General features: G+C 49.7%; 1 protein-coding gene across 13 annotated transcripts in view; it reads right to left on the bottom strand.

Moving 5' to 3' along the window:
- Positions 1 to 12,907, bottom strand: part of szt2 (SZT2 subunit of KICSTOR complex) — an 83,423-nt gene that overhangs the window by 9,553 nt on the left and 60,963 nt on the right. For 7 of the 13 annotated variants that reach the window (XM_035415455.1, XM_035415457.1, XM_035415459.1 and 4 more), the window contains 8 exons: positions 10,480 to 10,744; positions 9,110 to 9,189; positions 7,882 to 8,007; positions 7,482 to 7,684; positions 6,625 to 6,721; positions 6,432 to 6,515; positions 5,500 to 5,574; positions 1,532 to 1,600 (listed from right to left, as the gene is read on the bottom strand). In XM_035415455.1, coding sequence (XP_035271346.1) covers positions 1,532 to 1,600; positions 5,500 to 5,574; positions 6,432 to 6,515; positions 6,625 to 6,721; positions 7,482 to 7,684; positions 7,882 to 8,007; positions 9,110 to 9,189; positions 10,480 to 10,744 — 999 coding nt within the window. The remainder of the gene's footprint in view (positions 1 to 1,531; positions 1,601 to 5,499; positions 5,575 to 6,431; positions 6,516 to 6,624; positions 6,722 to 7,481; positions 7,685 to 7,881; positions 8,008 to 9,109; positions 9,190 to 10,479; positions 10,745 to 12,907) is intronic. The other 6 variants (XM_035415458.1, XM_035415464.1, XM_035415466.1 and 3 more) reach the window with 3 other exon arrangements.

Below are 12,907 nucleotides of genomic sequence, written 5' to 3'. Positions count from 1 at the left end.
ATGCATATTGCGGCTGACTAGGAGACAACCCTTTCCCGTCTGAAAAAATGCTTCAGGGGTTGTCAAAAGGCAGTGAAGTTGTCATTATTCTCACTGCAGAACAGCCTGAATGCCGTGGTTACGAGGTGGACAAGAATTCAAATTTTTTTTTTTTTTCCTTCCGTGCTTTTAAGTTCGCCGCACGCAGACGTCAAACCCGAAACGGCATCTGGCGCTCGGAGTCTCGGAGAGGCAGAACTCACACAGGAGACTGCGAGAGGAGCGCGCTCCACGCCTGATCACTTTCTGCCCAGCAGAGAGCATTAAGCACGTGTGTGTGTGTGTGTGTGGACACACCATCGACCCCACTGTCCGTCTACCTAACAGCTGGACCAGAGGGAACGTGACCGATGTAAATATCAGCTAATGGTCCCAGTTTGAACACATGGGAGACAAGGCTAATAGCATCTAAAAAAAAAAAAACCCTCCCCCCCAAAAGCTGTCATGGCTCATCTGAACAATGACATTTCTAAAAATGGGGGGGGGGGGGGTGTAAATGAGGATAGCACACCACGACAAAAAAAAAAAAAAGCAAAACATTTCAACGGGTCCATTTAGAAGCGGGGATACCGCAGGTAAAGAGCTGACCGGGGGAAAGAGGTGAAGCCAGAAGAGAGCCTGTTAAGAGCCCAGCAGCAGAGGGTCGGACGGGGCAGTGGCCAGGAGAGGGGCCCGCGAATCCCGTAGCTGCTCGTCGTGCTGGAGGTCGCCCCGCTGAAAGCATTAGCGAGTGCGTCGGGAGCTCCGATTCGGGAAGCGGGCCCCCCCCCCCCCGTTGGCACCGTGGTCGCACTTACCCGCTCACCCCAGGGGGGGGGTGGGGTCCAGGTGTGGCTTAGCGCGCGCATCTCCGGAGCGCCAAAGCCTGGTGACACACACACTCCAGAGTAACGCCGCCCCCACCACCCCCCCCTTCACCATACGCTCGCACTTACCTGGTGGTGACCGTGAAACGGGGCGTGGTTAATATATGCGTGACATCGACGCGCTTTAATGAACCCTGAAACGGGCCGCGGGCTTCGCGCCGCGACGGCTTCAGGAATTAAAGGCCGCGAAACAAGCCTCAGTCGTGTAGCAGCGTTTCGGACACACAGTAGGAGAGTCACAGCGCCCCCGTGCCCCAGCAAAAGCAGAGGTTGCTCCTCCCTCCCCTTCCCCTTCCCCTTCCCAGCAGGACAAAAAAAAAGAGGGGTAACCCAAAACGGAAAAGAGATAGAAATTGAAATTTTTAAACGGGAGTCCCCATTGGCTGGAGAACTGCAGGAGCCTGGCGCATTCAAACAGAAGAGGAACCCATCAGCCCGGGGGGGGGGGGGGGGAGCAGGGACAGGCAGGGTGCGAGGGGGGGGTGGGGGGGGGAGGATGGGGGGGTAGGACAGAGGCAGGAAAGTCAGGAAAAAGTGAGCGGGTTCGGGTGGGAGGGGCGGGTGGTTTAGAGCGGTGAAGCCTGATTGGATGGACGCAGCCCGCCCCAGGGATTGCTGGGACATACCGCAGAGTCAGAGACGGAGGCGGCCTCGGCGTACGGCTTGCTACGCGGTTTGCTGAGGAGGAGGGAGCCCTGATGGAGAGAGGAGACGAGATGGCACGGGGGCTCAGAGAGACACCGTGAGACAGACAGACAGCAGGACACACGCAAGCGTGGGGGCAGCCGCCAGCCACAGTCTGCACCGGTGGTGTGAGAAAGATGACACACACTCACACAGAAACACTTACACACACACACACACACACAGAAACACTTACACACACATGCGCACAGAAACACTTACACACACACAGAAACACACCCACACACTCACACAAACACACACGAACACACACGCACACACAATCACACACGCAAGTGTACAAATATACACACACACAGACAGACAGACAGACGCACGTGCACACACACGCACACACGCGCACACACGCACACACACACACCGACTGAGAGGAAGAGCAAGGTCACACACAAATATAAAATACAGACACAGAGGTCAGTGATGGTGGTAGAAGGTTATGATGATTATCTACATTAAGGTCATTAAGGTCATTACACCCAAGCATGTGTAGAGCAACATAAACTGGAGGGGGCCCCGCTCAAACACTGTGCAGTGAAATTAGCAACAAAAACCAGTCAGTGGGGGAATCGCAGTCTTCGCGCTGACGTGAAGCTTGAAGCATCGCTTTGTTTTAGGGGTGTCTCTCGTGCTTGCCAATCAAACAGCGAAGCCCAGAGATTTTCAATCACCATGCATATCATTTACTCTAGTTTGCCCACATCACTTGAATACCGAATGGTGCGAGATAACGGAACCAGTTAGCTATACAGCTAACGTTCATTTCATGCAAGTCAGCCAAACACCATACATGGTAAATGGTAAATGGTAAATGTACCATATGTATGCATATATACATATGGTCCGATTCATAAAATTTATATTGCTTACAACGTTGTGATTCAGTAGGCTCTCCGTCTAGATGACTTACGTTAGCCAATGTATTAAGTAGCTTCCAGGCTATAGGCTGGTTTATACGCCACTGGACAACCTTGACTGAATGTTCATGAATGTTCTGTTGTCACCCAGCAAATAAAATAAAAAGTACTCCAGAGACATTTGACATTATTGTCAATAATCCCAGTTAGAAGTTGCTTTGATACATGTTGTTAAATCTGCTGCTTTACGCTTCAAAATACATTAAACAAAAATGTAATTGTTAATATTATGTTCAATGACAAGATTCAAACAATTTCAGGTTTACTGTTCTGTTACTGTACTGCAGACAGCCTTGGCTGAGTATTCACTTATTTAGACTCATTGTGTTCAGGAACATTGGTCTGCATTGCAATGGCTCATCTTGAATGATTTGCTCATTTCTGGCAGTGTGCTAAATACAATACAAAGTTATTTCGAGAGATCACCTTTATCCTATGATGAAACACTTCTATCCTGATGGCAGTGGTCTCTTCCAGGATGACAGTGCCCCCATCCACAGGGCACGAGGGGTCACTGAATTGTTTGATGAGTATGAAAATGATGGGAATCATATGCTATGGCCTTCAGTCACCAGATCTCAACCAAACTGAACACCAATGGGAGATTTTGGACCACCACCACTATCAATACACCAAATGAGGGAATAGCTTTTGGAAGAATTGTGTTCCATTCCTCCAGTAGACATCCAGAGACTTGTAGAATCTATGCCAAGGCACATTGAAGCTGTTCTGGCAGCTTGTGGATGCCTAAAGCCTTACTAAGACACTTTATGTTGGTTTTTCCTTTAATTTGTCACCTGTCTGTATGCATACAATATAAATATGACAAATATTTGCATAAATGTGTATTAATACTTATCTATTAATATCTCAGTACTGTATTTACTGGTACCTGCCATATTTTTGTTTCATGGTGTAAAACAAGTTATGGTTAGAATAAAAAAAATCTACCTGCCATATTTACCAGTACCAGTGCCATATTTTTTTATTTCGATATAGAGTTTTGGTATGAATAGTTTTGCACTTGTATGCTTCTTTCTCATATGACTTGTGATTGTTTGAATGGGATAAGTGCTTTTTGGCCTCGATGTCTTCAGTGGCCTTTTTGGCCTTGATGTTGAATTTGATTTTGGCCATACTCCCCTCCCGATTTGGCCTTGTGCTTTTTCCAAAGTGGTCTTGCTAAAGAATTTAATAATTTGAGGCCCACATTAGGCTATGCCTATGCTGTTTTTACCTCTTCCTTTTCTCCCCCCCCCACCCCCACCCCCCCCCCCAAAAAACAAAAAACAAAAAACAAAACAAAACAAAATAAAACCGGATAAAAACCAAACCTAAATTTGATGTATAAATAAACCATGGATTTGGAGTTACACCCAAAAACAGAACTGTCCTCCAGAACTGCCAACAACTCCCATCATTTACTACTTTTACTATTTTTTTCATCTGCCTGAGAATACTATCTCTCCATGAGATTTTAACCTGTTGTCCCCAGCACTTGTTCACTCAAGTATAAGGATCAGCTCTTTGCTTTGATGAAGGCCAAACTGTGCTGGAACATTAGCTTATCAACCTTTTCATTTGAATTATGAACACACCAAAGCACAGCAAGTGGGCCGACCTAATCTGTGAGTGTGTGTGTGTGTGTGTGTGTGTGTTTTCAGCTGAAGAGCTGCTCTTCCTTCCTCTTCGGGAGCTTACTTCATGTCGTTTTAGAACTCGGATGAGCTCCCACACAGGTTCCCTTATCCCTGGGGAGCGCACCCAATTCTTTCTCTTTTTGTCGAAAATAAACATTTGCATTTGTCTCTCAAGGCGCGCGCACATGCAAAACTTCTAGCACTTTCTGAAAGTTTGGATTCAAGTTTAAATTAAGAATACACATTCTCAAACTGAAACGTGTGACTTACGTACATCAGTAGGAATGAAACAATTTCTTTAGTCATTGTCTTTGTCATTGTCTACATACATAAACTACCTTTTTAAACAGCAACCCTACGTGACATTTATCAAGTCCGACATTTACCTACTGGCAATAATAAAAGTAAATAAGGCCTCTGTTCAATCTACCAGCAATGCCTTTGTCCTTGCGTTTCACTTCGTACAAAATAATTTTGTGTATTTTCTTCTGGGCTTAACAGCTCATTTTATTGTGTAAGAAATTTAAATCATCACTGTGTGAGCGTTAAGGGCAAGTGAAAACGCACCTTATGTTCCCAAATGATCTTCCTATCTTAAAGAATGAACTGTTTAATTAATTTACCTGCTTCCATTCATTGTTGTTGCATTCAACTCACAGCAATATGGCTAGGAGACATGTCTGCGTACATTCAGTTTCTCCAACACAAAGTTGCAGGGAGAGGAGAGCAGTCAGGTGGGATTCAAAGACAAATCACCCCTGATGCCTTTGCGGGGCATCCTAGCAAACAACAGATGTTTCCATTTAAAGAAATCCTCTCACTGTTCTACTAATTACCAGCTGTAGCACCTGACACAGTGCAATATCGTAACAGAGGGTTAAACAAAAATAAATAAATAAATAAAATCTGGAGAGTGGCATCAGGGACTTTCTGGTAAACACAGAAGCGGCTTAAAAATATTTGGACTTCATTACACTTCGGCTGAGAGGCAACTTGGCCAGGCTCCAGTGAAATGCGTCAAAGTCGACGTAAACACGCACAGGAAAAACAAGCACATTTTCGGAGAGGAGAGAGAAGGGACAGTCACATGACCCTGAAGTGGTGTGAAGGAAAGCAAAATGGTTGCTGTGCAGATGGCGGACTCCTGGAAAAAATATCTGGAGGGTTTAAATCGGCAGAACCGTGTTTCTTCCGTGAATTGGAGCCTCCCCCCCCCCACCCCCCACCCCCCCACCCCCCCCCGCCGGTGAAAGATCGCCGCAGATGGGCTCTAAGGGCCCGGGGCGGGCTCTTTATTTTTTGTTTTCCGGATAAACGCGGACGAACGTGGGTTACCTGGGAGTTGACCGTCTGGCCCATGGGGATCCGCGAGCACTCCAAAGCGTACTGCTTCACACAGAAGTAACAGCCCTGGGTGAGTGAGAGAGAGAGTGAGAGAGAGAGAGAGAGAGGGATGGAGAACTGGCCTTCGCTCGCTCAACCGCACACAGCGCCACAGGACCGACAGAGTAAACATCAATCACGCGAGTCATAAATTGCAAAAATTGTACAGCATTTATCTGTGAAGTGGGAGAGTGGTGCGCTGCTCCAACCAAAATTACAATACAACAATACAACCATAACTACTACTATTAGTGGTTGTCAAATACAGAATGGAGCCAACCATGGCAAAGCTAATATACAGAATTACATATAGAATTACGAAGTTCATTTTTCACTCAGGTTATACTGAGAGCAGATTCTGTTCCTGCCTGTGCCCAGACGAACATTCACAGCAACAAACGCAGCCGGCTCTGGGAGAAGGAGGCACAACTTCAAAGGTAAAACTGAGATTTTCCGATGAAATACAAACTCAATTACGGGCTATTTGCTCAAATGATCAATCCACCTTTTAAACTGCGTTTCAACTTCAAAGTTGTGCGTCATGGAACTTCTGACAAAATGCCCCTCAGACCTCAGAAAAGCTTTCACAAGCTTCAATTTCAGTTTTTAGTGGCTCAGATGTCATTAAAATGAAGGCACCACGATCCTCATTTACCAAAGCGGTCAACAAACATACCGACTAACTACAAATATTTAACTCACAGTGCATCGATGGGATCTTCCTATGCTGTTCCTTCTTCAAAGAGGAGAGTGCTGGAACTGATGCTAATATGTACTAGACAGTCTTTGTTGGACTGACAGAGATCTTTGGTCGTGAGCCCATACCATCAGAGTTAGGAGCGAGAAATGGCGGCCAAAATTGTGTTTCTTTTCGGTCACCTCACCTGAAAGGCCAGCTCCATCAGCACGATTCCCCCAGGCAGGGCCCGCTGGAGGTGGTAGGCGGCGGTCCCTGACGCGCTGTTCTGCTGGAGGAGGGAGAAAACGAGAGAGAGAGAGAGAGAGAGAGAGTCTGTGACATCTCGGCCGCCGCTCGTGAGAAACGCTTTCCCGCCGCCGGGCCGAACGGCCGCTCACCTTCGGACTGTCCTCGCTCTTCTGCTTGTTGTAGGAGAAGGACGTCCGGCCCTCGGTGGACATCGAGCTGAAGGCGGCCGCCCGGGCTCGCGCGATGCTGCGTTGGGACAAAGGTCAAGGTCACGGTCACGGTCAAAGCCCGGTCCTCGGGGCACACAAGCCGCAGCGTGCTGTGGCGCACCAGCCAGGAAAATGATAGGGTCACCTGCCTTTGAGAGTAAATGAGTGGGTGGGGTCAGGGTTACCTGCCTTTGAGAGTAAGGATGTGGGGCGGGGTCAGGGTTACCTGCCTTTGAGAGTAAATGAGTGGGCGGGGTGAGGGTCACCTGCCTTTGACAGTAAATGAGTGGGCGGGGTCAGGGTTACCTGCCTTTGAGAGTAAATGAGTGGGTGGGGTCAGGGTTACCTGCCTTTGCAGAGTAAGGAAGTGGGCGGGGTCAGGGTTACCTGCCTTTGCAGAGTAAGGAAGTGGGCGGGGTCAGAGTTACCAGCCTTTGCAGAGTAATGAAGTGGGCGGGGTCAGGGTTACCTGCCTTTGCAGAGTAAGGAAGTGGGCGGGGTCAGGGTCACCTGCCTTTGAGAGTAAATGAGTGGGTGGGGTCAGGGTTACCTGCCTTTGCAGAGTAAGGAAGTGGGCGGGGTCAGGGTTACCTGCCTTTGCAGAGTAAGGAAGTGGGTGGGGTCAGGGTTACCAGCCTTTGCAGAGTAATGAAGTGGGCGGGGTCAGGGTTACCAGCCTTTGCAGAGTAATGAAGTGGGCGGGGTCAGGGTTACCTGCCTTTGCAGAGTAAGGAAGTGGGCGGGGTCAGGGTTACCTGCCTTTGCAGAAAAAGGATGTGGGGCGGGGTCAGGGTTACCTGCGTGCGGGGGACTGGGGCCGGACCTGCACCAGGATGAAGCCCATGCTCTGCAGGTACTGGACGTACTGCTGCAGGAAGGTGCTGGAGATGTCCTGCAGCCAGGGCTCCTCCCGCAGGCGGCAGGGCAGCATCTCCGCCGAGTCGGTGCTGTAGCTGCGGTCCCGCCCCGAGGCGTTGGAGTCGTTGGAGCGGTGCCGCTTCTGCCAGACCGACGCCGGAGGGCGGGGCCGGGACAGAGAAGGAAAGCGGTAAAAAAAAAAGAGTCTACGTCAACGCTCGATCATGGGTGAGGCGGAAGGAGGACATGACCGGGGGGGTCTAGAGGGCACCACCTGGGTGGTGAGTGTGGGCACGGTCGCCCCGTCGCTGGGACAGGACGGCACGGGGGAGTCCTCACCTTGACCTGCGGGTGGATGATCTGCTCCTCCTGGATCTGCTTGCGGAAGACGGGGTCGAAGAGGAGCGGCGTGGCGCAGTAGTGGACCAGGCGGGACGACTGCTTCAGGGTGTCCAGGTCGGCCGCCTGAAAGGGGCGACACGGCGGCGCCGGCGTCAAATCGAACCCGACGGGGGGGGGGGGGGGGGCGCCCCGCAGTAGCGCTGCGGCAGCGGACGACGTCGACCCAGACGACGGCCTGAAACCGACGCTTCGGCAACCGCTCGTCTCCCCGTCTCTCTCAGGGCGGGGTTAGGATTTCCACGGCTCCGGACGGTTCGAACATCAGCCGCGCGCGGACGCTCGTTTCAGCCCGTCTGAGATCCATAAACGAACCTCCGGCGAAAGCCCGCCGGGAGAGAGAGATGGGTGCCATTAACATATCAATCTCCCCCCCCCCCCCCCCCCGCGCGGCCCTGGGGTGGAGGAGGGCCCCGTCAGATCTACGCTAACGCGCTGGCCTGTCACTTTCGCACAATCAAACGGCGCAATCAATCAGGGGGTCCGGAACGGGCGGATAGCGGAATCAGGAGCCGCGGGGCCGCCGGGGAATCGGGCTGACGAACGGAGAGGGCTCCCTCCCGCGCACAGGTCATGCCGCATGTGCCGGCTGACAGCCTGCAGGGCCGTGATGGATTAATCTGGTCTAGCGCGAGGTGGAATAACACTGATCTCACGGCTGATCGCGGCGGCCTGTCCGCGCGCTGGAACAAAAGGCACCGGCTCACAGCTCCCGTCTCATTAACTTCAAAGGGGAGGATTGACTTTTTTTTCGTTCTCAGAAGACGTACGCAGTAATACGCACGAGGAAATGATCTTTTTTTTTTTTTGTACTTTGAACGCGGTATCAATTTAAACCAAAATCAAAAATTGAAGCTTTCCAATATAGCTCAACTTTGGCTTCTTTTTTCAGTATTTGACAGTTCTGTTAAGAGGTTATTTTTCTTGATAATGAAGAGCATACATTCCCGGAATTCAAGGATGGAAAAAAGTGCTCTTTTAAAATTTATTTAACTTTATTTTCAATTTGAAGGTGGAGTGAGTCGGAGACCGCGTACAGACACAGCTGGGGAGGCAGTTGAGACGTAAACAGTTGAAGAGTACATGACAGACGGCCCCTCGGCCCTCTAGCCCGTAGGTTTTTCGGACGCACTCACGCGGCGCGGCGCGTTGCATTGTGGGTACTCACGGTGATGGGCATGTTGGACTGCGCGGATCTCTGCTGCCACGTCACAAACAGGTTCTCGATCTTCATCTGCTTCTCCATTTCTGACGGCCAGAGAAAATGACAAAATCGCAAAGCTGCAGCACGTTATCATCCTTCTTGTTACATTACTGTAGCACTGCTGCGGCCTTCTTCCTCAACCTAAGGCCTCTTCTGCTGTGATGAGCGAGCGAGACCTCATAAAACCCAAAACTGGTGGAGGTACCACACGGCCCCCGCCAAACTCTCAGTTAAATGGTTTTGCTTTGGACAGCACTCGACATCCACTTTAATTCTGAGGCGTATAAAGCCCTGTGTATCTCCCATCACACTTTCAAAATTCTGCCTCCTTTCTCAACACCCATGGTTAAGTTCAAGTTCAAACCTCCTACTTGGAAACAGAAACCAGGATGAATTTCCAGGAAGGTGACACGCAGAGACCCATTTCTTTCATAACGCATCTTACTGGCGCTAAATAATTCAATTCAGACATTATTAGGTGTTATGCCGGTGCAGGGACAGAAGATAAACGAAATTTAATTTGTTGCCAAGCTGTTATCTGGTGTGAGCCCTGGAAAAACATGTTTTGTTTTTATAATGTTTGAGTTCACGGGATGCATACTTATCACCCAGTTACAATACTCATCCCAACAGTGACCTGTCAATTACAGAGCTAGAAAAGCAACACCACAGAATTCTCATCACTTGCAAACAGGTTTCATTATATTCTAACAAATGTGTACCATGTTCTCTAAACATAGATTTTTCATTTTGTTTCCACAACAAGTATATGGGTATGGTTTTAAAACAACCCATTGCATTTCATATAAGTAAAGTAAAGACCACAACATAACCAGCATACTATAAAGACCATGAATTCTTGACCAATAGACTTTCCCGACTGCCTTCATTATCAATACATCAAACAGATCATATTCAAATGCATCGTAATGCATCTGAGGTAAATACTACATAAAATAAACTTGGGTGACTAGATCATTCAAAATCCTCAGGTCAGGCATTTCAGAGACCTAAAATATGTGTGACTTCTGGAACACTATGTAGAATATGTGGCCTGTTTTAAGCATGTAGGTGACTGTTATAGCCTTAGGGCACCGATAACCAACCCTGTTCCTGGAGATCTACAATCCTGTAGGTTTTCATATCAACCCTAATTTGCCACACCTGACTCTAATTAACTACTAATTAGCAGCTCCATGCAGCTCTCTAGCTGTTGATTGAGGTGTGCTTTGTTAGTGTTGGGAGTGAAAACCTACAGGACGGTAGACCTCCAGGAGCAGGGTTGGTTACCGCTGCCCTAGGGCATCGCTCTCAGCTGTCCGTCGAACACTGACCTCTGCGCTCGGCGGCCTTGATCTCCAGCAGCTGGGCTCCGTGACGAGCCACGATGTCGGCCCCGCCCGCCGGGTCCACGGGCCGCCCGGCGCCCACGTCCCGCAGGGCCTCGTCGAAGGGGACCAGCTCCGGCGGGAAGGGGAGCGGGGGGAGGCCGCGCCCGGAGCTGCTCAGCCTCCCCTGGTCCTTGTTGGGCACGGGCGGGACGGGACTGCGCAGGAGGGCGTCCGCCTCCAGGGTGGAGTTCAGGAAGGGGTTGGGCTCCTGGGGGGGGGGGGAAGGAGGCGAGAACCGTTGAGAGGACCCCATGTGGCGACCGTTCGTGCTCGCGACCAATAAAAACTCGACGGAGCTACGCAGCTCGAGCGAGAGGAGTTCCGCAAGGGGTCCAATTAAGAATCTGCCCCCATTACTGGTTGGGATAAAAGGCCGCGCAACGGGCTCGGGGTTCGAAAGTGGGATTATCCACGCTCGGCGGACGGCGCGGCGAAGCTTGGCGGATGCGCTCGTCAACGCGGGCGGAGGTAATGTGCCCTCCTCTCCGCTCGCGTGAACCCCCGAGCGGAGGCCCGAGCCGGGCGCTGGTGTCCGCACGGTGACAGATGATGCCCTTTTTCGCGGGCGAATTTTCTGCTGCGCTGGGCCTGCCTTCTGTCCGCACGCGTTAGGGCAGGAGGGCTGAGAAGCGAGCGGCGGGAGGGGTAAGTAACTTTCGTCCTTTCTTTTTTCTCGAAAGTTGGCCGGTCACCCTGAAGGCCACTGGCGAGAGGCTCCCGTTCAACGGGCCCGACCCCCGCCTCCCCAAACCCTCCACCCACCTCCCGAAGAACAATTTTGTGAGTGTGACTCGTGGAGTTGGACGCAGGAGAGAAGGCTGGGGAAACTGGGTTAAGACAAATGCAGAACTTTGAGAACTTTGGAAGGGAGGTCCGGGGCTCGCTAGGTTCTCAGGGAGAGTTTAAATGGAGGCCCCCTTTCCTTTGCAGTTGCTACAAAGATTTCTGCAACAGATGCACTTTCACGAGCACGGTTGCAAGATGGATAATTCAACATTAACTTGAAAAAAACTTTTCAAAATTCAGATAAATACCATAACTATTTTATTTATTGAAATGAATATAATATAAACTGCAAATATAATGTTTAAGCCAATTTATCTCACATAAATTAACACAAGTGCTGAGCCACCATGTTGTACATCCGCGCAAGCTTCTTTCTCAAATAAACCGCTTACCTTAGTCAATTCCTACCGATAGATTTAATTTCAGTTCCAGTCAATGCTGTTAAAAATGGGAAGACAGGGGAAGATTGGGGCAAAAAAGTAGGAAAGTAAAGATTTCCCGCTGTGCTCCTCCGGTTAAAGCGGCTTCTGAAAAGTCGGATTTATAAATAGGAGGATGAGGAGGAAGACTGAAGGGTAGAAAAAACACATGAAAGAATCTCAGTTTCAGTGCTGACTCAAGTAGGTACGGTTGAGGAGGAAACAACTTCTGAAAACTGGGTCGTGGTGCATTTACGACCGGCAGTTACAATGGGTGACGAATGCTAGTGGAGGAGCATTTAAAGCCTGCTTTCTTCCAGCGACTGAACCACACGGCCAGGACGTCGCTGGTTCCTGTTAGGGCTATGCGATGGCTTCAGACTCTGACCGGGAGACCGCAGGGGCAGGACTCGACTGCTACGATTGCGTCGGTTGCCGGAAGGTTCCGCGGTTCACTGGTGCGCGAGCGCCCCCTGGCTGCTCATCGGCAGCCTACAGGTTAGCCGCTGAGAGGCGCGGCTCTCCTTCAATTGAGCGACCGGCTTGTGAGAAACGGGATTGGAGGAGAGCCCGCGCTCTGTAGCTGCGCTTCCTGTATGGGCGCAGGGCGTCTGGTAACTGAAGAAAACGGTTCGGCTGCCAAAAGCAAAAGGATAGAAAAGGGGTTTCTAGCACCTCTCCCACAAATAAAAGCAGCCTGTGAAATCAATGCTGAAACATATATTTGACTGATCAGCTTCTGGAACGTGCTGTCTGCCAATCAGATGCACAAAAACAAGACTGAAAATATATTGGCATAAAATATGTTATTATGACACACAAGCACTTCAGAATATGTACAAACTACGACCACTATCAAATACTGCAATATGTCACACTGTATCATCCTTATATTATCACATTGTCAAAAGAAAGCTCGCATTTATAATATATTGCATTATATTTATGTAATGGAGACCGGCACTTTCTTTTGAGTCCTATGACAGCACTCCACTTTTGTTCAACAGCAAACTTCAATTTATTCTGGAACCTTTTAAACCACAGCGAAAGCACCCCACTCTCTTTGATCGACTGCAAATAATAACTACGATATTATACTGAACACAAACTAATGATTTTTTGTTTTCTTGGCCGTAGACTAGACCAAAAGAAAAACGGATTTCTTC

Source organism: Anguilla anguilla, chromosome 4 (genome assembly GCF_013347855.1).
Source record: "Anguilla anguilla isolate fAngAng1 chromosome 4, fAngAng1.pri, whole genome shotgun sequence".
Classification (NCBI taxonomy): Eukaryota; Metazoa; Chordata; class Actinopteri; order Anguilliformes; family Anguillidae; genus Anguilla; species Anguilla anguilla.
Note: the sequence above shows the minus strand (reverse complement) of the source record. Positions and strands in the feature narration are given on the sequence as shown.